This window comes from Rana temporaria, chromosome 2 (genome assembly GCF_905171775.1).
Source record: "Rana temporaria chromosome 2, aRanTem1.1, whole genome shotgun sequence".
NCBI classification, from domain to species: Eukaryota; Metazoa; Chordata; class Amphibia; order Anura; family Ranidae; genus Rana; species Rana temporaria.
The window spans coordinates 308,500,598-308,527,356 of record NC_053490.1 but is presented as its reverse complement, the minus strand read 5'-3'; the positions used below and the strand labels follow the sequence as shown (position 1 = coordinate 308,527,356).

The following is a 26,759-nucleotide window of genomic DNA, read 5'->3' as shown; positions in this document are numbered from 1 at the left end:
TCGAACATTTGAAATCTAAAGTGCTAATTTTAAAGGCTAATATGCAAGTTATTGTCCTAAAAAGTGTTTGGGGACCTGGGTCCTGCTCCAGGGGACATGTATCAATGCAAAAAAAAGTTTTAAAAACGTCAGTTTTTTCGGGAGCAGTGAATTTAATAAAGCTAAAAGTGAAACAATAAATGTGAAATATTACCTAGGGGGGGTGTAGAGTTAGCATGTGAAATAGCGCATGTTTCAAGTACTTAGACCTGTCTCTGCACAAAGTGTAATTTCTGAAAGGAAAAAAAGTATTTTAAAACCGGACTTGCGGCTATAATGAATTGTTGGCTCTGGCAATTCAGAGAGAATTCATTCATAAAAAAAAAAAAAGCGTGGGGGTCCCCCCAAATTCCATTACCAGGCCCTTCAGGTCTGGAATGGATATTAAGGGGAACCCCGCCGTCAAATTAAAAAAGAAATGACGTGGGGTTCCCCCCAAATATCCATTCCAGACCCTTCAGGTCTGGTGTGGATTTTAAAAAAAAATGGCGTGGAGTTCCCCCAAGAATTCACACCAGACCCCTTATCCGAGCACGTTAACCTGGCCGGCCGCAGAAAAGAGGGGGGGACAGAGTGCGGCCCCCCCCCCCTCTCCTGAACCGTACCAGGCCACATGCCCTCAACATGGGGAGGATGTCAAGGGCCTCATCCCCACAACCCTTGCCCGGTGGTTGTTGGGGTCTGCGGGTGGTGGGCTTATCAGAATCTGGAAGACCCCTTTAACAAAGGGGACCCCCAGATCCTGGCCCCCCCTATGTGAATTGGTAATGGGGTACATTGTACCCCTACCATTTCACGAAGGAAGTGTAAATAGTTGGAAAAAACACACACACACACACCATAGAAAAAAGTCCTTTATTAATAAAAAAAAGAAAAAAATCCAGCGGTGACACTCGTTCCCGGCTTCCTGCTCCAACGTTGTCTGTATCCAGCGACGGTCGGTGATCTCCGGTCCAGCAATGAGAAGATCCATCCAGAGCGCAGCCACGCTGACCTCCTCTCACCGCTGGACACAGCCCAGCGAATGACGCGGCTGAAGCTGTGACATTTCTTATATAGGGGAGGCGGGGCCACCCGTCATGTGACCCTGCCCCCTCTGACGCACCCTCTGCTACGTCACTGTGGAAGCCCAGTCTTCCCCCTTGCTGGGCTTCCCCAGTGATGTAGCAGAGGGTGCGTCAGAGGGTGCAGGGTCACGTGATGGGTGGCCCCGCCTCCCCTATATAAGAAATGTCACAGCTTCAGCCACGTCATTCGCTGGGCTGTGTCCAGCGAGAGAGGAGGTCGGCATGGCTGCGCTCTGGATGGATGGATCTTCTCATCGCTGGACCGGAGATCACCGACCGTCGCTGGATACAGACAACGTTGGAGCAGGAAGCCGGGACCGAGAGTGGATTACCACCGCTGGATTTTTTTTCTTTTTTTTTTTATTAATAAAGGACTTTTTTCTACGGTTTGTGTGTGTGTGTTTTTTCCAACTATTTACACTTCCTTCATGAAATGGTAGGGGTACAATGTACCCCATTATCAATTCACATAGGGGGGGCAGGATCTGGGGGTCCCCTTTGTTAAAGGGGTCTTCCAGATTCTGATAAGCCCCCCGCCCGCAGACCCCCACAACCATCGGGCAAGGGTTGTGGGGACGAGGCCCTTGTCCCCATCAACATGGGGACATCCTCCCCATGTTGAGGGCATGTGGCCTGGTACGGTTCAGGAGAGGGGGGGCGCACTCTGTCCCCCCCTCTTTTCTGCGGCCGGCCAGGTTAACGTGCTCGGATAAGGGGTCTGGTGTGAATTTTTGGGGGAACTCCACGCCATTTTTTTTTTTATTTGGGGTGGAGTTCCCCTTCAAATACACACCAGACCTGAAGGGTCTAGAATGGATATTTGGGGGAACCCCATGTCATTTTTTTTTTAAATTGACGGCGGGGTTCAACTTAACATCCATTCCAGACCTGAAGGGCCTGGTAATGGAATCTGGGGGGACCCCCACGCTATTTTTTTTTTATGAATTAATTCTCTCTGAATTGCCAGAGCCGACAATTCATTATAGCCGCAAGTCCAGTTTTAAAATACTTTTTTTCCTTTTAGAAATTACACTTTGTGCAGGGACAGTTCTATGTACTGGAAACATGCGCTATTTCACATGCTAACTTTACACACCCCTCCCCCCTAGGTACGAAATTTAAAGTAATATTTCACTTTTATTGTTTCACTTTTAGCATTATTAAATTCACTGCTCCCAAAATAACAGCCGTTTTAAAACTTTTTTTTGCATTGATACATGTCCCCTGGGACAGGATCCAGGTCCCCAAACACTTTTTAGGACAATAAATTGCATATTAGCCTTTAAAATTAGCACTTTAGATTTCTCCCATAGACTTTAACAGGGTGTTCTGCGGCTTTTCGAATTTGCCGCGAACACCCCTAATTATTCGCTAACTAAATAGTGTACCACAATTAGAAGAGCATAAACTCAATAGAATATATGCATAAAGGTGAGTGATTGAATGCAATTCGGGCCCTAACAGCAGGAACCGCATATGGTGATATGTGAAACTGGATCTTGATAACAAAATATAAAGTGCCAAATAGCCAAAAAAATTGGATCTACCGGTAAAACAATATAAATGTGAAACACAATAAGAAAAAAAGTGCTCTCAAAAACCAGAAAAAAACAAAAAAAGTAAAAAAAGTCCAAAAAAAATTGTATTAACAACACTGTCCATGCACTCTTAAAGTGATAGTTGGCTTATTCCAAAATCGCAGTGATTCAACTTGACGGATAGGCATGCAATCTTCTTTAAACCAAGTGTATACAATTAGAATCTTCCACCACTTATGAGTAAACACCCGAGAAGTGCTGATGAAATGGGCTCTTACCAGAGCGATAGGGCTTGCTTAGTGAAAAGAAAGCCGAAATCGCATTAGCAGAATGATGTCTGCAAACATATGGAGCGTCTTCCACTTGTATCACGGGCTATCTCACTTCAGGGAATTAGGCAGATGGGACATGAAAAGGCAGAGAACAACTCATAGTGCAACCGGTTTATTGAAATAAAAAAGTTAAAAACAAAGAGGGGCCAAGTGGCCACTTACACTAAAAAGTGCCCAACCCGGCACTAGGTCTGCAGGCTCAGATATGGAGGCACCAGCCTCTCATTCCGTGTCGGCGCGAGTCCGTCAGATGTCCTTGCTGACAGCCGAATGCGGGAGGGGGATAAAATTCAAAAGGAGTGACCAGGCTACGCCGCCGACGATCATTTCGTTAGTACGTCTTCAGGGGGGCGTGCCTGGTCACGGGGGTCACGTTCTTTTGAGTGATAGAGCAGGGAAAGCGCGAATGCTCTATCACTCAAAAGAACGTGACCCCCGTGACCAGGCACGCCCCCCTGAAGACGTACTAACGAAACGATCGTCGGCGGCGTAGCCTGGTCACTCCTTTTGAATTTTATCCCCCTCCCGCATTCGGCTGTCAGCAAGGACATCTGACGGACTCGCGCCGACACGGAATGAGAGGCTGGTGCCTCCATATCTGAGCCTGCAGACCTAGTGCCGGGTTGGGCACTTTTTAGTGTAAGTGGCCACTTGGCCCCTCTTTGTTTTTAACTTTTTTATTTCAATAAACCGGTTGCACTATGAGTTGTTCTCTGCCTTTTCATGTCCCATCTGCCTAATTCCCTGAAGTGAGATAGCCCGTGATACAAGTGGAAGACGCTCCATATGTTTGCAGACATCATTCTGCTAATGCGATTTCGGCTTTCTTTTCACTAAGCAAGCCCTATCGCTCTGGTAAGAGCCCATTTCATCAGCACTTCTCGGGTGATTACTCATAAGTGGTGGAAGATTCTAATTGTATACACTTGGTTTAAAGAAGATTGCATGCCTATCCGTCAAGTTGAATCACTGCGATTTTGTAATAAGCCAACTATCACTTTAAGAGTGCATGGACAGTGTTGTTAATACAATTTTTTTTGGACTTTTTTTTACTTTTTTTGTTTTTTTCTGGTTTTTGAGAGCACTTTTTTTCTTATTGTGTTTCACATTTATATTGTTTTACCAGTAGATCCAATTTTTTTGGCTATTTGGCACTTTATATTTTGTTATCAAGATCCAGTTTCACATATCACCATATGCGGTTCCTGCTGTTAGGGCCCGAATTGCATTCAATCACTCACCTTTATGCATATATTCTATTGAGTTTATGCTCTTCTAATTGTGGTACACTATTTAGTTAGCCCACTGTTTTAGCGCCCCCTACCACTCCCAACTACTCACTGAACAGAGATATTAATTCTCTCTTTTTTAGGGGAGCTGCTTTTTGTTATTTATTTATTTATTTATCCCACATTATATATATTTTTGTAATATTTTTTTGGCGCGAAAATCACTTCTTTACACCCCTAATTATTCGTTGTTCGCCGAACAGGCGAACAGGCAATGTACGAGTCAAACATGAGTTCGACTCGAACTCGAAGCTCATCCCTATTTTGGAGTATACATCGTACCTTTGTTCACTCTAGGCCCCTCATCGCCCCAAATAAACTGGAGAATTTTATTTTGAAATAATCGGAGGTCAGCTCTAACTAATGAAACAGGTATGCTACGAAACAAGTATAGGACCTTCTGTAGTATGTTCATTGTAATCTGCCAAACCACGACGGGGGGTGAATCTGCCATCTCGCCAGGTCATCAATCAGCCGTTTGAACAGAGCAGGGTAATTTAGTTTAAACAGCATTTGAATAGATGGGGTCAGATGTATCCCAAGATATGGAAGAGCCTCCGGCTCCCAAAGAAATTGGTAGGACTGTTCCAGTGTTTTCTGTGTGGAACTCTGCAAAGAGAGATGTAATGCCCTAGATTTGCTGTGGTTGATTTTTAGACCTGGGATTTCAGAGAATGGTTGTAAAATTGCATACAAATTGGGGAGGAAAGTGATTGGTGATGACAAAGCCAGCAGCAGGTCATCAGCAAAGAGTAGGCATTTATGCTCACCGTCCCCACAAACCATTTCCTTGATGTCCTGGCTGGTGCAAATCTTTATGGCTAGGGGCTCAATTGCTAGAGCGAATAATAGTGTGGATAGAGGGCATCCCTGCCTAGTAACCCTCCTAATATCAAGGGGATGGGAAGAATATCCCCTAAGCATTAAAGATGCTGTTGGGGTTTCATACAGCATCCGAAGGAGGGCCATAAAGCGTTCCCCAAATCCAAAGCGACATAACACGTCAAATAAATAATCCCAGGAGAGGGAATCGAACGCTTTCTGGATGTCCAACGAAAGCAGCATTCCCTTTCTATGTCCCTTACCGTCCCAGTCAGACCGAATAGCTGAAATTAGATTTATTATCCTGAGGGTCTGATTCCGACGCCTGGCAGTTTGGAACAAAGCCTGCCTGGTCTGGATGAATATAGTGTAGGAGGAAAGTTTAATCTAAGGGCCATTACTTTAGTAAAACATTTTAGTGCAAATTATTTTTGATAAGTCCCTTACTAAGTCGCATAAAATTTGTACTCAAGTCGCCTGGCAAAGTTGTACCGTAAGTTGCATGACTTTCAGGTTGCAGTAGTGTGAACAGAGCCTCACTGTGCACATGAAGAGACAAACAAAAAGCTAATTCTTTAAAATAACAAAGGTAGGAATCTGCAACAACCTTTGTTAAAATCCTTGTAATGTACAGCCAGTGACATCATCACTGGGTATCGTTGCTTCTCCATAGAATAAAGGGAAATTGTGGCCTGTGGGAGGGGCCAGCATTGTGCTGCACATAGCATCATAGCACCCATCCTCGAAAAGATTCGGGAAACAGTTCAACAGAAAAAAAACACAAACCCCACTCAGATACAGCAAGAAGAAGAAATCAACAAGACTTTGATGAATTTCGAGCTGATCCCAATTACTATCGACACCACAAAAAACATAATCGGAAGCCTCCGAGACAACACATCCCCAAACGACATCATCCCGACAAAACTCTTGAAAGAATGCACGGACATCCTGGCACCCACCATAACGCACATCATAAACCAATCATTCGGGGAAGGGATGGTTCCGAACAACCTCAAACAAGGCATAATAAAACCCCTCTTAAAGAAGCCCAACCTCGATCCGAAAGACCCTAACCAGCGCAGACCGGTAACAAGCCTGAACACGATCTCCAAGATCATGGAGAAAGCAGTAGTGCAACAGCTCCAGCCCCACTTGGACGACCACAAACTCCTAGATCCTCTACAATCGGGTTTTCGCCCAGGCCACGGCACAGAAACGGCTCTTCTCAAGATATGGGATCACGCCCTTGAAGCAGCAGATGACGGAGAATCCTGTCTCCTAGTGCTGCTGGACCTTAGTGCAGCCTTCGACACAGTAGATCACAACATATTGCTCACGCGACTCAAAGAAGTAGCAGGAGTCTCTGACGCAGCCCTACCGTGGTTCACATCTTTCCTTGAAAATCGCACTCAGACCGTGAAACTTGGAGATTTCACATCAGAAACACGGATCATCACATGCGGAGTCCCGCAAGGATCACCCCTCTCACCTGTACTCTTCAACATCTACATCCGCCCGCTCCTCAAAATCATCAGCAAACAGGACCTGCGCTACCACTCCTACGCGGACGACACGCAGCTTTACCTTCGAATCACCAACAAAAAAGACCAATTTCAGGAACTTGGAAAGTGCCTCACACTGATCGACAATTGGATGACCGAAAGCTCCCTCAAACTTAACGGATCCAAAACAGAACTACTCATCCTTCACGCAAATAAGAAATCCATTTCTAGGACCACATGGACACCACCCACCATCCTCGGACAAACCATCACACCAAGCAAAAAAATCAAAAGTCTCGGAGTCATCTTCGACGCAGACATGACGATGGATGCACAAATAGGATCAGTCGTCAGCAGTTCTCATCATCTGCTCCGCATGCTACGTAGACTCATCCCCTTCATCCCGAAAGAAGACACGGCAGTAGTGGTGGGAACAATAATCAACTCACGACTCGACTACGCAAACTCCCTCTACTTAGGACTACCAAAATACCAGATGACACGTCTACAAGTCGTCCAGAACACGGCAGCCAGACTGGTAACAGGTAAAAAGCTGTGGGAATCAGTCTCCCCAGTCTTGAGGTCCCTCCACTGGCTGTCCGTACAGGACCGGGTGACATTCAAGACGCTCTGCCTCACCCACAAATGTACACAGGGAAAAGCTCCGCAATACCTAAGCGAGAAAATAAAACCGTACGTCACCAAGCGCATGCTCCGGTCAACCAACCAAAACCTTCTTCAAATTCCTAAATCCCTCTACAAATCGAAAGGAGAACGAAGATTCTCAGTCCAAGGACCACGGCTCTGGAATGCTCTACCCACGACCATCCGCTTGGAGAAAAACCATCGGGCATTCAGGAAAAAGTTAAAGACCCACCTCTTCTGAAAGACCTGTACAACTCTGGATGCCAAGCGCCTTGAGGCGATTAAGTTCGCATTTGCTGCGCTATACAAGTTACTCACTCACTCAGTACTTTTTCTGAGAGCCCCCAGTCCTGATGCAAGCAGTGGGCTGGCTCTTGGGAGGGGGTTATGCAAATTAAAAATGCCTTGATGTGTGGATGTCAGTGTGGATGAGTGATAATTCCTAGGCAAACTGTATGTGCATGCTAACATGTGATACTGAACCTCTATGATGGAAAGAACTGAAATCTTAACAATGAAAGGGGTGGGGTGGGGACAGTCAGGGTGGAGAAGAAAGTGTGCAGTGTAATCAGAGTAAGAAACAAAATTCTGATACAGTCCAAGTATAATTATGCTAGACTAGCGTAAGGCTAGAGTTCAGTTTTAAAAAAATATATAAATTAGACAAATTATTACATTTTTAACATAGTTTGCAAGAATGTCTCAAAAATAAAAAATACGATTTTCGGAGACAGCCTCAAAATAAAGCGTCCACAGGTCTCTATTATCCTGTTTTTATATATATATATATATATATATATATATATATATATATATATATATATATATATATATATTGTGACAGGAAGTCAGGTAAATCTGTGGGTGTTGTCACAGACGGGACATACATTTCTGCCTTGTTAGACAATACACCAATCATTATTAGGCGTCAGCTGGAAAAAGTGCCAGGAAGGCTAAGGGCCGTTGGAGGACACCAGCTGTTCAGAGTGAGGCAATTAAGGCCTCTATAGGAAGTCCAGAGGGTTACCACTAATTGCTGCATCATTCCTAAGGCTTTGTAAGTAGGAGAGCAGCGTAATGAAAGTCTTCTGAGGAGGTGAGGAGAGGAGTGATTTTTCTGTGTGATAAAAATCAAAAGACTATTGTTTTGTGCTGTACGACCAGCACTGTCTGCCCAGCGCTAGGCTGAGTCAGACTCCATAGATAGGTTCCTGTGTGGAAGGTAGACGCCCAGAGTGGCTAGGGTTTATTTTATGTTTGATTTTTGTTTATGCTGTTTGGATGCTTGCAATTGTTTTCCAGCAAGATGGAAAAATAAACCAAAAACGTTGTTTTCAACCGTCTTTGACTGCCAGTCTGTATAAATTCAGTGTCTGGTGAACCCATCCAAGGGGTCACACACCCCGCTACCGAGCTAACCCCTTACATATGGTGGAGTGCCGCGGGCAGTTAAAGTAAACCCAAAATGAAGAAGATACTGAAACAGCTGGTTTTATCAAATGCAAATCAACAGCAGATGAATGCAGATTTGCAGCGGAGCATTGCAGCTCAACAACAGAGCCTTGCAGATCAACAACAGGCTCACCAAGAGAGCCTTGCAGCTCACCGAGAGAGCATTGCAGGCTTGGAACAGAGACACCAGCAGCAAATGGAGGCCATCGTGACACAGCAACAAAGCCCAGCAGAGAATTGTCTGTTGTTGGAGGAGTGCAAAGACTTTGAAATATTTCATTTGTTTACTGGTATCCTTGGGAACAGTCCACCCTTAACATCTCACTGGGAGCAGTGGGACACATATTGCGAGGATCTGACCAAGGACACAAAGCTAACTAGTTTTGAAATATTGGGAACAAAAGAGGTGGATTATCTTCGTCTTGATGACTTTTCAAGTCCCTATCAGGATGAAGAAGTTATCAGTAAAACCCCCACTCTTGCTCAGCTAAACAGTGAGGAGCTTTGTGAAGACCTATTTGAAAGAGTCCCCATACCTGTGCAAAAGGCTTTGAGTGGTGCTGAAATGAACATGGATGAAATTGATCAGGTGATCATAGTGGGTGGAGCCACTTGTGTACCTAAAGTTCAAGAATGGCTTCTTAAAGCAGTGGGCAAGGAGGAGTTGGGAAAGAACATAAATGCAGATGAAGCAGCATCTATGGGGGCTGTATATCAAGCAGCTGCTCTTAGCAAGGCATTCAAAGTTAAGCCATTTGTAGTTCGAGATGCAGCCAAGGAAAATACTTGTTTTTGTGGTGCTGTAGCCAAAAAGCAGGAAAGGACAATTGAAGATGCTCAAAATCACATTGCCAGTGATTCGGATGATGAGCCAACCAGACAAAAAGGCAGTGGTGATGATGATACACCTGTGAAAGGAGGAGCCAGTGACTCAGAGGAAGTAGAAGAAGACAATGAAGATGATAAACATGATATCAGTAAAACCTTCTCAGAGCCAGGTTATGAAAATGATTCTGTTTGAAAGGTATAACTGCCGTGTCATCGAGGAAAAGAGGAAAGCGAAGGTATTTCTGGGAATATAGCGAGCAATTAATGCCTTCTCAACAGGAAGGGATGCTGAGACTGTCTGAATGGGACAGAGACACACTTCCCAGTAATATGTACCAGAAGAATGGTCTGCATCACGGCAAGTACACTGTGAAGAAATCTCGCAGGACAGATGTGGAAGACCTGACTCCAAATCCAAGAAAATTTCTGCAGATTGGTGGTGAACTGCGTAAACTGCATAAAGTAATCAGTGACGGTTTTCAACCGTCTTTGACTGCCAGTCTGTATAAATTCAGTGTGTGGTGAACCCATCCAAGGGGTCACACACCCCGCTACCGAGCTAACCCCTTACTATATATATATATATATATTATATGTAATAGCCCTGGGTCTATATAGCAGTCTATAGACAAAAGGCAAGGAAAAGCCATACAGTGGGAATCGAAAGTTTGGGCATCCCAGTTAAACATTTGTATTAATGTGCATAACGAAGCCAAGGAAAGATGGAGAAATCTCCAAAAGGCATCAAATTACAGATAAGACATTCTTATAATATGTCAAAAAAAGTTAGATTTTATTTCCATCATTTACACTTTCAAGATTACAGAAAACAAAAAAATGGCGTCTGCAAAAGTTTGGGCACCCTGCAGAATTTATAGCATGCACTGCCCCCTTTGAAAAGCTGAGACCTGCCAGTGTCATGGATTGTTCTCAATCATCGTCTGGGAAGACCAGGTGATGTCAATCTCAAAGGTTTTAAATGCCCAGACTCATCTGACCTTGCCCCAACAATCAGAACCATGGGTTCTTCTAAGCAGTTGTCTAGAAAACTAAAACTGAAAATAGTTGACGCTCACAAAGCTGGAGAAGGCTATAAGAAGATAGCAAAGCGTTTTCAGATGTCAATATCCTCTGTTCGGAATGTAATTAAGAAATGGCAGTCATCAGGAACAGTGGAAGTTAAAGCAAGATCCATAAGACCAAGAAAAATATCTGACAGAACAGCTCGCAGGATTGTGAGAAAAGCAATTCAAAACCCATGTTTGACTGCACGATCCCTCCAGAAAGATCTGGCAGACACTGGAGTTGTGGTACACTATTCCACTATAAAGAGATACTTGTACAAATATGGTCTTCATGGAAGAGTCATCAGAAGAAAACCTCTTCTACGTCCTCACCACAAAAATCAGCATTTGAACTTTGCAAATGAACATATAGACAAGCCTGATGCCTTTTGGAAAAAAGTTCTGTGGACCGATGAGGTTAAAATAGAACTTTTTGGCCAGAATGAGCAAAGGTACGTTTGGAGAAGAAAGGGCACAGAATTTAATGAAAAGAACCTATGTCCAACTGTTAAGCATGGGGGTGGATCAATCATGCTTTGGGGTTGTATTGTAGCCAGTGGCACAGGGAACATTTCACGAGTAGAAGAAAAAACAGTTTCAATAAAATTTCAGCAAATTTTGGATGGTAACTTGATGCCATCTGTGAAAAAGCTGAAGTTAAAGAGAGGATGGCTTCTACAAATGGATAATGATCCTAAACACACCTCAAAATCCACGGGGGATTACTTTAAGAGCCGTAAACTGAAGGTTTTGCCATGGCCTTCACAATCTCCTGACCTCAACATAATTGAAAATCTATGGATAGACCTTAAAAGAGCAGTGCGTGACAGACAGCCCAGAAATCTCAAAGAACTGGAAGACTTTTGTAAGGAAGAATGGGCAAAGATACCTCAAACAAGAATTGAAAGACTCTTTACTGGCTACAAAAAGTGTTTACAAGCTGTGATACTTGCCAAAGGGGGCAGTACAAGATATTAACTCTGCAGGGTGCCCAAACTTTTGCAGACGCCATTTTTTTGTTTTCTGTAATTTTGAAAGTGTAAATTATGGAAATAAAATCTAACTTATTTTGACATATTATAAGAATGTCTAATCTGCAATTTGATGCCTTTTGGAGATTTTTCCATCTTTCCTTGGCTTCGTTATGCACATTAATACAAATTTTTACCTGGGGTGCCAAAACTTTCGATCCCCACTGTAAAGCTTCCAACCAGCTAGAGCAGCCAACAAATTAAAGTCCTTTCTAAATAAAATGCATTCAGCTTGTCTTCTTTCTATGCATGATAGAAGGCGACTGTAATGGTTGCGTCAGTCTCAGTTAATTATTACCATCTGTTTTATTGTTTGGGTTTTCACTGTTTGCCCAAGTAAATTAAAGATTTATTTTGATTAATGATGAAATACAAAAAAGCCGAAGGTATCATTCTCATCAAAACTGGATTTAGCAAAATAACCTGGAATAATATTAACTGAGCGGCAACTGATATCTTGATGCTGTATGATGAATAATGAGCATTGGATGGTAACACTACAGAAAATTTTCTATCCATTTTTGGCTGTTATTGGAATCCCATGTAAGTTTGTATACGTTATTTACTGTGGGTTTTTTTTTTTTTTTTGCTTTTGTAATCATAGGCTCATAGGCATTTGCTTAAGAACATTATTGTCTTCAGTTATCCTTCATGTATCTTTTTCAATTTTTCTTTATATTCACAGGTAATAATTAGGGATCTGCTTACTGTATGTTTTCACACAACATTCATCCAGAATTTTTTTTTTTTTAATTTAATTCAATTTGAAAATGTGTGAATCCAGAGGGAAATGTATGTGAATTTTCTGTGATACATTTATGAATATACCCTTTATGTACTTTTTCCAGCTTGCTATAGTTTTTGCAACACTTTGCCTCTTTTCAGTTATCACAGCATTTTATCAACTATTTTTTTCCCCCCGACAAGAGATATCCCCTTATTTACACATTAACATAGAAGACTGACAGCAGAAAAAAAAAAACAAGCGATCCAATGAATTTGTCACTTTTTTTCTTTTTTCTTAACCTATGTATGTCCCAAGCATGTTTACATTAATTTACTGTTGACTGACTCACTACCTCTGCTGGAAGTCTGTTCCAAGCATCAACTACTTCTTTGATAAACTAACACTTTTTAAGTTTAGTTTTGAACTTTCCTCCTGATAGTTTGAGGTCCTGTCCCTGTGTTCTTGATCCTAGCTCGATATTGAAATACTACCCTTCTGTACCTTATTCACAGTTTCAATAATGTTGCCTCTTTCCCACCTTTGCTCAAGACTATAGTTGAGCCAAACTGATTTTAGTTGGGTTTGAGCAGGGTTTGGCAAACTTCAAAGAAGATTGGATGCTGAACTCAATGAGAGCCAAATCTGTCAAATTAAAATCCCAATTTTCTATGCTAATAGGCAAGGGGGTGTCAAAAATAGCATGGGCGGTGGGCATTACCGTAGGGAACATGTACAAATGCAACAAAAAAAGTAAAAATTCCATGTAGTCGGAGCAGTGATTTTTTTTAGCATTGCCATTTACAAAGGATAAAGGAGGTTTAAATTGCCAACAAATGACATCTCTCACCTTGCTTCTTTTTTTTTTTAAAGAAATAACAACATACAAACCCTTAGGCATGCCACACACAGTGCAACTTTCTTTAATGCAACCACAAGTTGTAGGAATGAAATTTGCACGATTCCACCCATCAACATCAACAGCAAGAGAATCCGGCAGGTCGATCGATCAACTTGGTACATTCAGCCTGTCCCTTAATGGTTTAAATCTCAGACTCGGCTGAGATTCGAACCCTGTGTGGCTGGCCTAAAGGTCCCACACAAATAAGCAGACCTCATTCTGGAGGAAGGGGTTTCAGAGGTGGTATTTCCACATGGAATCCACCAGATCAATCATAGCCTCCTTCCATCATGGAGACGTATAAGGATATGTAGTTTCATGTTCCTATTTTTACAGTACATCAGCAATTCGTTCCCTTTTGCTATGGGTCCCCAACACTTTTAATTTGTAGTCCTGACATTCTGCCTTCATGCACCCCGTGTGTTCACCAAGGTCCTAGCCTTTGTGCTTTCTTTGTTACACCCACAGGGCACCCCTATTGGGGGACATCTGGACAACCTCCTATTGGAGGTAATAGTTGGCACAAGTCCTGATCAACAATGTAGCATGGACAGTTTAGACTTTGAAAAGGTTTGGATGGATTGTGAACCTTTAGAAGTTTGTGTTGAAGCTGACTCATCACTTGCAGTATCTGGATCTCATCCTAGATACAGCTCAAGCCAAAGTTTTTCTTCCACAAGAGAGACTTCAAACTCTCTGTACTCCCCTCAAAATACTTTTCTTGGAGCTCATTGAGTCTGCTTTTGGTTACCAAGTTGAAACATGCCAGGAGTGGGAGGGGTGGAATGAGCCATGGTGGTCATTGTTTTTTGTTTGCCAGTGTCCAAATACTCTTGTAGGTGGCTGTATAACCCAGTTGTCTCTGAATCCTGTCTTTAATGAACTCCGGGATATTACAAAATACAGTTCGGTAACAGAACTTAGCTGACTGCTGACATCTATTTAAGAATGTTTAGGCCCTGTTCACACTATGCATAGCGGGAACCTGCAATCACATTCACAATTTCGTTTGAGCAATTCTCACGCTGAGGTCTCACAAGTCGGATCCCAAGTCGTGGCAGTGTGAACCGAGCCTAAGGCCCCGTACACACGATAGAATCCATCCGCTGAAAAATCCCAGCAAATGGGTTTCAGCGGATAGATCCTATGGTGTGTACACTCCAGCGGATCTGTTTCCGCGGATATTTCTCCCCTGGGATGGATTCCAGCAGATCGAATATTTGCTGACATGCCAAACAAATCCATCTGCTGGAATCCATCCCAACGGATGGATCCGCTGGTCTGTATAGACTCACCGGATCCATCCGTCCGAAGGGATCCCCCGCATGCGTCGTAATGATTCGACGCATACGTGGAATTCCTTATATGACAGCGTCGCGCACGTCGCCGCGTCATAATCGCGGCGACGGCGCGACACGTCATCGCCAGAGGATTTCGGCGCGGATTTCAATGCGATGGTGAGTACACTCCATCGCATTAAAATCTGCTGAAATCCTCGAGAGGATTTATCCGCGGAAACGGTCCGCTGGACCGTATCCGCGGATAAATCCTCCCGTGTGTATGGGGCCTTAGAGATTGGTATTGGTTGATGTAACCAGAATTGCACTGCAACAAAGGCTCTCATTCAATAAGATTTATTAGATGTGGAGAGTATAGCTATACTTATAGTAAAGAATATTTTGTGTCTTTTTCCAGTAGATTTTTGCTCATGAGTCACTCTAAATAATGTTCTTACAGTCTTTGTATTGTTTATTATCGCTAGGCTTAATACAAGGAAAATTAGGAAAACATTGAAAATCTTTGTACTAATTAACTAAGCAATCATTGCTTGGCAGGAAACCAAGACTTTATTTACAATTCACCAAAAGTAGTTATTTGCCCATAATAACAGCTTATAACATACAATTAAATAAATTAATAGTAACACTACATAAATCATAATTCACCACAGCATAGCACAATCAAGGAACTGAATAATATATATATAACATGAAGACATTTTCTTGGTAAAATAAAGTGGTTGTAAACCCTTACATATACCCAGTAAACCAATGTTGATTTGCGGCAGAACCCCTGGGGACCAGCAACATTTTCTCGTGGCCCATCAGTGGTCCACAGACCATGGGTTGGTGACCCCTACTCTAGATCACATGTGTCAAATATGCCAGGCCATTTTATGTGGTCCTCACACTTCTCCTGCAACTGTGGCACCCCTTAGTCTGCGCCTCCACTTTGTCTCAGCAGTCGGCAGCAGAGAGGAGGAAGGAACTCCCCCGCCAGATCCTGCGCTTCTCCTGGCAGCTGTGGAGCGGCTCGTTTCTGCCTCCCACATTCCAGCAGTCAGCAGGAGAGAGGAGGACATAACTCTCCGACAGATCTTGCACCTCTCTGTGCAGCCACAGCTACTAATATAAGAAAAATAAATAAAAATTCCATAAATATATACGGTACCATAGTTTGTACACTATAACATTTGTGTAAACCAATTATTATACGCTTATTGGACTTTTTTTTACCAAAAACATGTAGAAGAATACATGTTGGCCTGAATGAAGAAATTCAATTTATTTTTTATTTTTTACTGGATATGTTTTATAGCAGAAAGTAAAAAAATGTGAGTACACCTCTAAATGAAAATTTCCAAATTGGGCCCAATTAGCCATTTTCCATCCCTGGTGTCATGTGACTCATTAAATTTGGAGTTATCGCTCTTACTCTCTCATACTGGTCACTGGAAGTTCAACATGGAAAAGCACTCTCCGAGAATCTGAAAAAAATAATTGTTGCTCTACATAAAGATGGCATGGCTATAAGAAGATTGCCAAAACCCTGAAACTGAGCTGCAGCACAGTGGCCAAGACCATACAGCGGTTTAACAGGACTGGTTCCACTCAGAACAGGCCTCGCCATGGTAGACCAAGGGAGTTGAGTGCACATGCTCAGTATCATATCCAGAGGTTGTCTTTGGGAAATAGACATATGAGTGCTGCCAGCATTGCTGCAGAGTTTGAAGGTTAGCCTGTCAGTGCTCAGACCATACGCCGCACACTGCATCAAATTGGTCTGCATAGCTGTCATCCCAGAAGGAAGCCTCTTCTAAAGATGATGCACAAGAACAAACAGTTTTCTGAAGACAAGCAGACTAAGGGCATGGATTACTGGAACCATGTCCTGTGGTCTGATGAGACCAAGATAAACTTATTTGATTCAGATGGTGTCAAGCATGTGAGGAGTACAAAGAAAAGTGTGTCTTGCCTACAGTAAAGCATGGTGGTGGGAGTGTCATGGTCTGGGGCTACAGGAGTGCTGCCAACCCTGGAATGCTACAGTTCATTTAGGGAACCATAAATGCCAACATGTACTGTGATATACTGAAGCAGAGCATTATCCCCTCCCTTCGAAGACTGGACCAAAGAGCAGTATTCCAACATGACAACGACCCCAGACACACCTCCAAAATGACCACTAAAGAAGCTAAGAATAAAGGTGATGGACTGGTCAAGCATGTCTCCAGACCTAAACCCTATTGAGCATCTGTGGGACATCCTCAAATGGAAGGAGGAGGAGTGCAGGTCTACATCCACCAACTCTGTGATGTTCTAATCACAAGCCACACCAGTACCAGTACCAGTGTCAATAGACCAGTGCAACCAGCCACAGTGTCCTTGATTGCCACCACACCAGTCACAGTGTCACCAGACCAGCGCAGCCAGCAACAATGTTTCTGATTGCTGCCACACCAGTTCTAATATAGCCTGCAACAGTGTCCTGATCGATAGCCACACCAATGCCAGCGTAAACTAGCAACAGTGTTTTCATCGCCCACACCAGTACAGTGTCACCAGAGCCAGTGTAATCCAGCAATAGTGTTCTGATTGTTAGCCACACCAGTGTCACCAAAGCCAGTGAAGACAGCAACATTGTCCTAATCACTAACCACAGCAGAGCAAGTGAAAACAGCAACAGTGTTCTGATAATTTTCCACACCATAATATTCATAATGTCATAATATCCAGTGTAAGGCAGCAACAATGTTCTTGTTCACCATCATGCCAGTGTAAGCCAGTGTAGCGCCCTGATCCCAAATGACTGGGCGCTATGTTAAATTTAGTGGGTGTCTGAGCGATAATGTGGCTCAGACTGTATGATTTATTCTGAATTAGCCTGTGGCTGTGCCTGATAGCATGTTGCCTGTAGGAGGCAATACCCCCACAGGTCAGTGTTGGAACACAGGCAAGCCATAGGTCATTGAGTGTCTTTCCTCGGGAGCAGCCCAGTGGGAGTGGTGCCCCGCTGTGCATGCCGGGAAGGGATACTTAAGGCCAGACGCCATATTTTTGGTTCCTTCGCCTCGTGGCTCTCTTGGCACGAGGTATGTGTTGTTTGATTTCCAGCCCGGGACAACAAGCTACACTTAATGAAGGAAACCAGGGGAGGACCTGCCCTGGAGGAGACCAAGCGGAAGGCTTATGTCTCGAGATAGGCCTGGTGACCTTATTAACCACTTAACGACAGCCCACTGTATATATACGTCCTATTTTTAAAGCTGAATATCTCGGTAACGGCAGCAGCTGCTGCCAGAACCGGGATATCCACCTTTACAGTGGGCTGCCGTGTAAACGATAACGGCGGTCTCCGCGGCGGATTCGCCGCGAGATCGACGTTATCGGTGGCGGGAGAGGGCCCCCCCCCTCCCGCCGCTTTTCCGCGCCCTCCGCCGCTTACCGGAGCCGTCGGTAGCGGCGGAGGAGATCGGATGTTGCCGCCTGGAGAGTGAGGACTGTAGTGGAGCAAGATGGCCCCCACCCGTCCTCATAGCTCTGCTGGGCGGAAGTGATGTCAAAACGTCAGTCCCGCCCAGCCTCTTAAAGAGACAATTTTTTTGTTGTCATTTTTTTAAATGACAAATTTTCCTTTTTTTTTTTTTTCTTGCATTGAAGCCTAAGTATGAGATCTGAGGTCTTTTTGACCCCAGATCTCATATTTAAGAGGACCTGTCATGCTTTTTTCTATTACAAGGGATGTTTACATTCCTTGTAATAGGAATAAAAGTGATAATTTTTTTTTATTTTTTTATTTCAGTGTAAAAAATAATAAAATTAATAAAAATAAATAAGAAAACAAAAAAAATTTTTTTTTAAAGCCCCCCGTCCCGACGAGCTCGCGTGCAGAAGCGAACGCATACGCGAGTAGCGCCGCCATATGAAAATGGTATTCAAACCACACAAGTGAGGTATCGCCGCGATCGTTAGAGCGAGAGCAATAATTATAGCCCTAGAGCTACTCTGTAGCTCAAAAAATGCAACCTATAGAATTTTTTAAACGTCGCCTATCAAGATTTTTAAGGGTAAAAGTTTGACGCCATGCCACGAGCGGGCGCAATTTTAAAGCGTGACATGTTGGGTATCATTTTACTCGGCGTAACATTATCTTTCACAATATATAAAAAATTGGGCCAAATTTATTGTTGTCTTATTTTTTAATTCAAAAAAGTTAATTTTTTCCAAAAAAAGTGCGCTTGTAAGACCGCTGCGAAAATACGGTGTGACAAAAAGTATTGCGATGACCGCCATTTTATTCTCTAGGGTGTTATAAAAAATATATATATAATTTTTGGGGGTTTTAAGTAATTTTATAGCAAAAAAAACTGTTTTAGTCTTGTAAATCCCGAATCTGAAAAACAGGCTCGGGGCTTAAGTGGTTAAGGAGGGATCCACAACTCAAGTTGTCCTACAGTTCGCCGGTTTGGCTTAAAGGCTCTATAACTGTATGGCTGGAAGTTCGGGTATTACATCCTGTGGCAGAGGATTCCGGACTATTCAATTTGTTTTCAATCAGTCTGTGGCAGAGACTGATATCGAACTGGTTCGTGCTTCACTCCGGCTGCTAGGCCAGGTGAGAGGGGTCTAACCGGGTGAGCAATACCCACTCAGGAGGGAGTGGTGAATGACTTTGGAGTTTAGGGGTTTTCCCCAGTGATCTGTACCGAGTACCTGAACCTTCACCTTCCCCTTCATCCTTCTACATTCTTCACAAGTTTTGAGCAAAAGAATAAAACCTGACAGTTAGAGGTTTTTACATCTTGTGTGGACACTGGAATTCTTTCAGACCCTCTTCCCCTACATGACGAATGTTGAGGTAACGTGCAGGCCCAAAACTAACCAGCAGCTCCTACGGGGGTAGTGCTACACCAGCAATAATGTTCTGATCGCTATCGATGCCAGTGTCACTAGAGCCAGTGAGATCAGCAACATTTTCCTGATCACTAACCACACCAATGCCAGTGTCAGAGCGAGTGAAGCCAGCAACAGTATTGTGTTCATCATCCACACCAGTAGATTGTCCCCAGAGCTAGTATATGCCAGCACAGTGTCTTGATTTCCATCACACCAGTACAGTGTCACCAGTGCCAGGGTAAACCAGCACCAGAAACCTGATCACCAGCCACATACAGTAGTAGTGTCATCTAGTACCATTGTTACCTGGAACAAGTATTGTGATTGCCATCCAGCACCAGTACCAGTGTCGTCAGGTACCAGTACAGCCACTACCATGTAAAAAAGAAAATTACACTAGTGAATTCTGAGAATAAATGATGAGAGCAGTTGGTAGGGGACCTGAGCAAAGCAGCAGTTCATTAACATCCAATTCTGATTCAGAAGATCAAGGGTTTCTGCTCAAAGAGGCAGGCATACTATGTCACAAAGCACTAAACTCACTCTTACCACAGCATACTCTAGGTGCGGCCTGACCAGAGTCTTGTAGAGTAGGAGAATTATCATTTTATCTCTGGAGTTAATCCCTTTTTTAACCACTTAAGGACCGCCTCCTGCACATATACGTCGCCAGAATGGCACAGGTACGTCCCCTTTAAGTGCCCAGCCGTGGTCCGAAGCTCCATGACCGCGACCGCGGGACCCGATCGCCGCTGGTGTCCCGCGATCGGTCACAGTAGCAGAAGAACGGGGAGAGTGGCAGTGTCACTGAATGTCTGTTCCCTGATATAGGGAAAGACGATCAACGACGTCACAAGTCCAGCCCCGCCCCCCTACAGTTAGAAACACATATGAGGTCACACATAACCCCTACAGCGCCCCCTAGTGGTTACCTCCAAACTGCAATTGTCATTTTCACAGTAATCAATGCATTTTTATAGCACTTTTTACTGTGAAAATGACAATGGTCCCAAAAATGTGTCAAAATTGTCCGATGTGTCCGCCATAATGTCGCAATCACAAAAAAAATCGCTGATTGCCGCCATTACTAGTAAAAAAAAAATATTAATAAAAATGCCATAAAACTACCCCCTATTTTGTAAAAGCTATACATTTTGCGTAAACCAATCGTAAAAGCTTATTGCGATTTTTACCAAAAATAGGTAGTAGAATACGTATCGGCTTAAACTAAGGGAAAAAAACTTTTTTTTATATCTTTTTTGGGGATATTTATTATAGCAAAAAGTAAAAAATATTGATTTTTTTTCAAAAATGTCGCAAAAAATAAAAACCGCAGAGGTGATCAAATACCACCAAAAGAAAGCTCTATTTGTGGGGAAAAAAAGTTTGTTTGGGAGCCATGTCGCACGACCGCGCAATTGTCAGTTAAAGCGACGCAATGCCGAATCGCAAAAAGGGGCAAGGTCCTTTAGCTGCATAATGGTCCGGGTCTTAAGTGGTTAATGCACACCAATATTCTGTTTGCTTTGTTAGCAGCAGCTTGGCATTGCATGCCATTGCTGAGCCTATCATCTACTAGGATACCTAGGTCCTTTTCCATCCTAGATTCCCCCAGAGGATCTGCCTCTAGTAAGTAGATTGCATTCATATTTTTGCCACCCAAATGCATTATTTTAAATTTTTCTACATTAAACCTCATTTGCCATGTAGTTGCCCACCCCATTAATTTGTTCAGATCTTCTTGCAAGGTTTCCATATTCTGCAAAGAAATTATTGCCCTGCTTACCTTAGTATCATCTGCAAATACAAAGATTGAACGGTTTACCCCATCCTCCAGGTCGTTTATGAACAAATTAAATAGTATTGGTCCCAGCACGGAACACTGGGGGACACCACTTCCCAACCCCGAACCATTCCAAGTACTCCCCATTTATCATGATGTCCCACACATGTGGTATTCCCATAGTCAAGAGGAATATCAGAATGTATTTTGGGGTGTAGGGTCTAAGAAAACCTATACCATGTGTTAAAATATATTTTTATTTTTTTCCCAATTTGTCCCAATTTTTTTTAGCAGAAAACAAAATCTTTAAAAGACTTCTTATGCCTCATAGAAAATACCATGCAGTGCCTGTTTTCCAAAATGTGGACATTTTGTGGGTGTTTTCACTTTCCTGGCACTCAAGGGCTTCCATAAATATGATAGGTAGTCAGGAAATTAGACGCATAATTTATGCCCCTTGAAAGCCGGAGGGTACTACTTGGATTTTAGGCCCCTCTATGTGGCCCATGTGTAAGACAGAAAAGTCTCTCACATGTTATACCCCGTTTTTTGGGAGGAGTAGAAGAATGTGCTTTTGGGTGTAATTGTAAGTATGCCTATGCTGTGTGTGAGAATTAACTTGCTAAAATAACAACTGTGAAAAAAAAAATGTCTGTGTTACTTTCTTCATTTCCCAAAAAAGTGTTGCAAAAAAAAAAGTCACAAGAGCCTATTATTTAATACATTTCAGTGTCTACTTTCCTGTCAATATAGGGCCTCAAGAAATTACAGGTAGATATGCAGTCCAAACATCAGAGCTGATACATTTCATGTCTAAATAATATACATTTTTTTTTTTAAATAAATAGTTAGGCCTCAAATAGAGATAATGAAGTAATTTCTGTTTTGACAATCCACTGAAAACGGAGACCAACCCCAATGGTCACCCATTTAGTTGATTGTGGGTTTTTTTTTGTATTATTTTTGTCAACCATAGAAATTTAGTAGTATACATTATAGCCTAGATTTATGAAGAGAGAATATTTATGTGCAAAGTTTGGTAACAGAAACTAAGGGAAACCTTTTTTTTCAGTCTTTTTCATCTATATAGTATAAGCCTAAAACCCATTAAATAACATCAAAAGAAAGTTCTATCTGACCAAAAAATTATTATAAAATTCATTTGGGTACAACATTGCATGGTCGAGTAATTGTCAAAGTATCAAAGTACTAAAAACTGAAAATAACTAGACAGGAAGGGGGTTAAACATGCTGGTTGTCAAGTAGCTAAAGACAACATGAATTAGAGGCTAGAGACCCTCTTTAAGGCATCCTTCTGTCTGGTAGGATTGATTCTGTAGCCTGCAAGGGTTATAGTGTGAATTTGCTAAGCCCCTAAAATCTCGGCTAGCATATGCTCCATTTCAGAGACTCAGACCAGGAAGATCCTGCCATTTGGCAGCTCTTGAAAGACATTATATAGCCTTTCGTTTCTCAGTGGTTAGCATTGAAGACTCTAAAGCCCCGTACACACGATCAGTCCATCCGATGAGAACAGTCTGAAGGACCGTTGTCATCGGGTTAACCGATGAAGCTGACTGATGATCCGTCACGTCCACACACCATCGGTTAAATAACCGATCGTGTCAGAACACGGTGACGTAAAACACAACGACGTGCTGAAAAAAATGAAGTTCAATGATTCCAAGCATGCGTCGACTTGATTCTGAGCATGTGTGGATTTTTAACCGATGGTCGTGCCTACTGACGATCGGTTTTGACCTATCGGTTAGGAATCCATCGGTTAAATTTAAAGAAAGTTGGCTTTTTCTTAACCGATGGTTAAATAACGGTTTTGACCGATGAAAATGGTCCATCAGACCGTTGTCCTCTGTTTAACCTATCGTGTGTACAAGGCCTAAGACAGCTTTCTTGGATGGGCACAAGGGGCCAGATTCACATAGAACTTGCAATGAAAACTACGCCGGCAGCCTCTGGCGCAAGGCGGGCCAATTCAAATGGGCGTGTGCCATTTAAATTAGGCGCGCTCCCACGCTGGACCTACTGCGCATGCTCCGTTTCCTAACTCCCGCTGTGCTTTTCGCGCCGTGACATCATTTTTTCGAACGGCGACGTGCGTAGCGTACTTCCGTATTCCCGGACGTGTTACGCAAACGACGTTAAATTTTAAATTTCGACGCGGGAACGACAGCCATACTTTAGACAGCAATACGATTGCTGTGTAAAGTTAAGGCACCAAAAACGACGACTAACTTTGAGACGGGAAACTAGACTAGCGGCGACGTAGCGAACGCGAAAATCCGTCGGGGATCCGCCGTAACTGCTAATTTGCATACCCGACGCTGGTTTACGACGCGAACTCCACCCAGCGGCGGCCGCGGTATTGCATCCTAAGATCCGACAGTGTAAAACAATTACACCTGTCGGGTTCTTATGGATATCTATGCGTAACTGATTCTATGAATCAGTCGCATAGATAGAAACAGAGATACGACGGCGTATCAGGAGAAACGCCGTCGTATCTCTTTGGTGAATCTGGCCCTATGTTTGTACACACGAGAAGGATTCTATGGCTCAAGAATTGCCTGGTCTAACTTCTCTGTAAGAAGCAAATTCACGCCTACCTAGTTTTTGTATACCCTGCTAATTGTATTACGGGGCTTGCCCCCTATCTCATGTATCTCATGTTCTGTATGGACGATGCACCCTGCTTCTTGCTTTGATGTTTGTGATGTGTCATGTACCTTTGATGACTCAATAAAGACCAACCTTGTTTGTTAAAAAAAAAATAAGCAAATTCACAGGCAGTGCTTTGAGGGAAAATACTGTTTGTGCCATACATGGATGCCTCCCTCCAAAAGGTGACATTGGGAAACAGCACACTCTTTCCTTTAGGAAAAGGCAAAGGTGACATCTTTGAAATTCAAGAAGAGTTCCTTTTATAAACAACCCAATTACTCACAGCAACCAATCGTAAAGGAACTTTCTTCTATGCCCACTCTTAACTTTTGAAAGCCTGTTTATTGGTTACTGCCTTTGCCCAGATGTGTAAATATTTTGGAGGCTCTAGCATAACTTGTCCACATTAAAATGAAGTTATAACTAAGGTCTAATCCACATTTTAATCAATACATATCTTACCTTACAGCAAATGTACTCACACTACTAATTTTCTGGAAAAGAGATTGTGGGCTTTCACCATCTTGCCGTTGTTACATGATAGCAATGTCTATAGCAGATACAATGGTCCTCTTCCACATCGTCATCCTTGAACTAATTCTGCAACATTTTACAACTGAACCTTTTTGGAACAGAGCTCCTTGGTGTATGATTAGGGATGTACTAAGTTTTGGAGCTTACAACTCATCTGTCTGGCTGGTGGTCTGCTTCACCATCGAACGTTTTATTGCAATTACGACACTGTGGCGTAAATCCAGGTTATGTAGTAAAAAATGCACTCTTTATGTGATATGCTCTGTCTTTATCCTCAGTCACCTTTTTTCTATACCATATTATTGGGCTAATGAGTCTAAGCTAATAAATGAAACTGGAAGCTTTAAGTGTATCTACCACACTGGTCGATCAAGGCTATATGTAGAAAGTCTGGTGTGGTTCCAAAACACGCTTGTGTATATCTTGCCCTACATTATCATCTTCACGCTTAATGCTTTAGTGTTAAGACAAATTTGCCACCACAACAAAATCCACTGTGAAGGTCAAGACAGCAGAAGTTCGAGAAGTTTTCCTCATATAAAAAAGCATAGAGTGAAATCAGTGGTGCTTCTAGTGACCATTTCATTGACTTTTGTCTACTTGTGCACCACAAGATTTGTCACACAAATCATTATCAAGACAATGCATTACAAAATAGAAAGAAAAGATTACAGTAAGATTATCAATGTTGCTGCTGACATTGGAACCATGCTGGACCTCACAAACACTGCAATCAATATGTATCTGTATGCCTGTACCCAATCCAGGTTTCGAAAAGAGTTACGGGAGATGTTAAAAATAAGGACAAATCCATGCAGAACGGACCTTCTGCACGCTAATATTCATGGGATCTTTCAGATTTCATCTAGAAAACTCTGTTGTAGGTCACAGAACATGGTTTCTTAATAAAGTGTGTCTCTTGATAAATCTGTATGAATTTTAGTAAGACTTATCAGTGTCCATCAAACATTAACAATAATTTAATAAAACTGGTATTTCAAAAAATGAATACACCTTGTATTTCTAATTTCTGTAAATATGCTGGGAAAATTATGAGATGGTTTACATTCTTGATTTACTTATCACTTATAGCTTAACACAATGCACAAAAACTTTCATGAAAATATATTACTCAATAGCCACAAAAGGTAAAAATCCAACTTATGTGCACCAAATGCCTTTGGTAAACCCAATAAATAGCTACAGTAAACCCAATGATTCCCTTGTAAAAGAAGTAGTGATAACGTAACTGTTCTGTACCTTGCCTGTGCAGAGAGCAGAGCTGTAGGAGGATCCCAGCAGGCACACCAGACTACACGAGTGGGCAGAGACAAGGCCAGATACCCTGCACAAGGAGAAATAGCACCAGTGACCATTTTTTATAACAGGAAGTTCCATTTTCACACTGGATTACTGCACAAATCCTGAAGAAATACACAAAGCACACCAAGATTCAAGTAAGAATACGCATGCCCTTTGTATTTGGGCAATATTTGCTTATCTGGGAGTTCAGCCTTAACTTATATGAGTGTTTCAGTTTAAAGCCTCAAACTTCTTTGACTCGGGCAGTACAATTAGGTCCGCCTGTCAGTTTTTCAGGCGGACCTGATTGGAAAAGTCAATGTAAGTCTATAGGCAGGTGGATGTAAAGGAACAAGCATCTGTTTACATTTGTTTATCTTCAAGTCTTTCCAGGTTCGCAAAAAAATTGGGAAAGGTTTGTATCCTTGACTGTGCTCTTCACTGGCTCTCATCCTACCTATTCCACCTTACCTTTAGTGTCACTTACAATTCTACTTCCTCCTTTCCTCTTCCTTTCACTGTCAGGGTCCCCCAAGGTTCTGTTCTTGGACCTCTCCTATTCTCAATCTATGCCTCCTCCCTGGGTCAGCTGATATCCTCCTATGCAGGGCTTTTTTTTAAAAAACAATACTGTAGGTGCAATAGATGCTGGAACTTAACAACAGCCCCACAAATCCCCTCCCCCTACACACACCCTCCAAATCACATCAAATAGTGTGTGTGTTCAGTCAAATTTCACGAAAACAGTAGGAGAGTCTTAAAGGGGCATTAACCACTTGCTTACTGGGCACTTAAACCCCCCTCCTGACCAGACCAATTTTCAGCTTTTAGCGCTGATGCACTTTCAATGACAATTGCGCAGTCATACAACAATGTATCCAAATTACATTTTTATCATTTTTTCCCCACAAATAGAGCTGCAGTTTAAAAAACAGAATTAAAAATATATATATATTTTTATATATTTTTTAATTTTTTTTGCAAACGGGTGATTCTTCTCCTTCATTGATGTACGCTGATGAGGCCGCACTGATGGGCTGCACTGATA

At 42.6% G+C, this 26,759-nt stretch overlaps 1 protein-coding gene across 1 annotated transcript; it reads left to right on the top strand.

Moving 5' to 3' along the window:
* Positions 1-11,998: 11,998 nt before the first annotated feature.
* Positions 11,999-25,396, top strand: LOC120928611 (probable G-protein coupled receptor 139). Its single transcript, XM_040339651.1, has 2 exons — positions 11,999-12,155; positions 24,345-25,396. Exons 1-2 carry the CDS (start codon positions 12,080-12,082, stop codon positions 25,313-25,315), a joined length of 1,047 nt encoding a protein of 348 aa, XP_040195585.1. The 5' UTR covers positions 11,999-12,079; the 3' UTR covers positions 25,316-25,396.
* The last annotated feature ends 1,363 nt before the right edge of the window (positions 25,397-26,759 follow it).

Excerpts from the sequence above, each read along its gene's own strand:
- LOC120928611 (XM_040339651.1), top strand. The coding sequence starts at position 12,080 with ATGATGAATAATGAGCATTGGATGGTAACACTACAGAAAATTTTCTAT. Across the intron at positions 12,156-24,344 it reads GGCTGTTATTGGAATCCCAT|CAAATGTACTCACACTACTA; the intron begins GTAAGTTTGTAT and ends CTTACCTTACAG.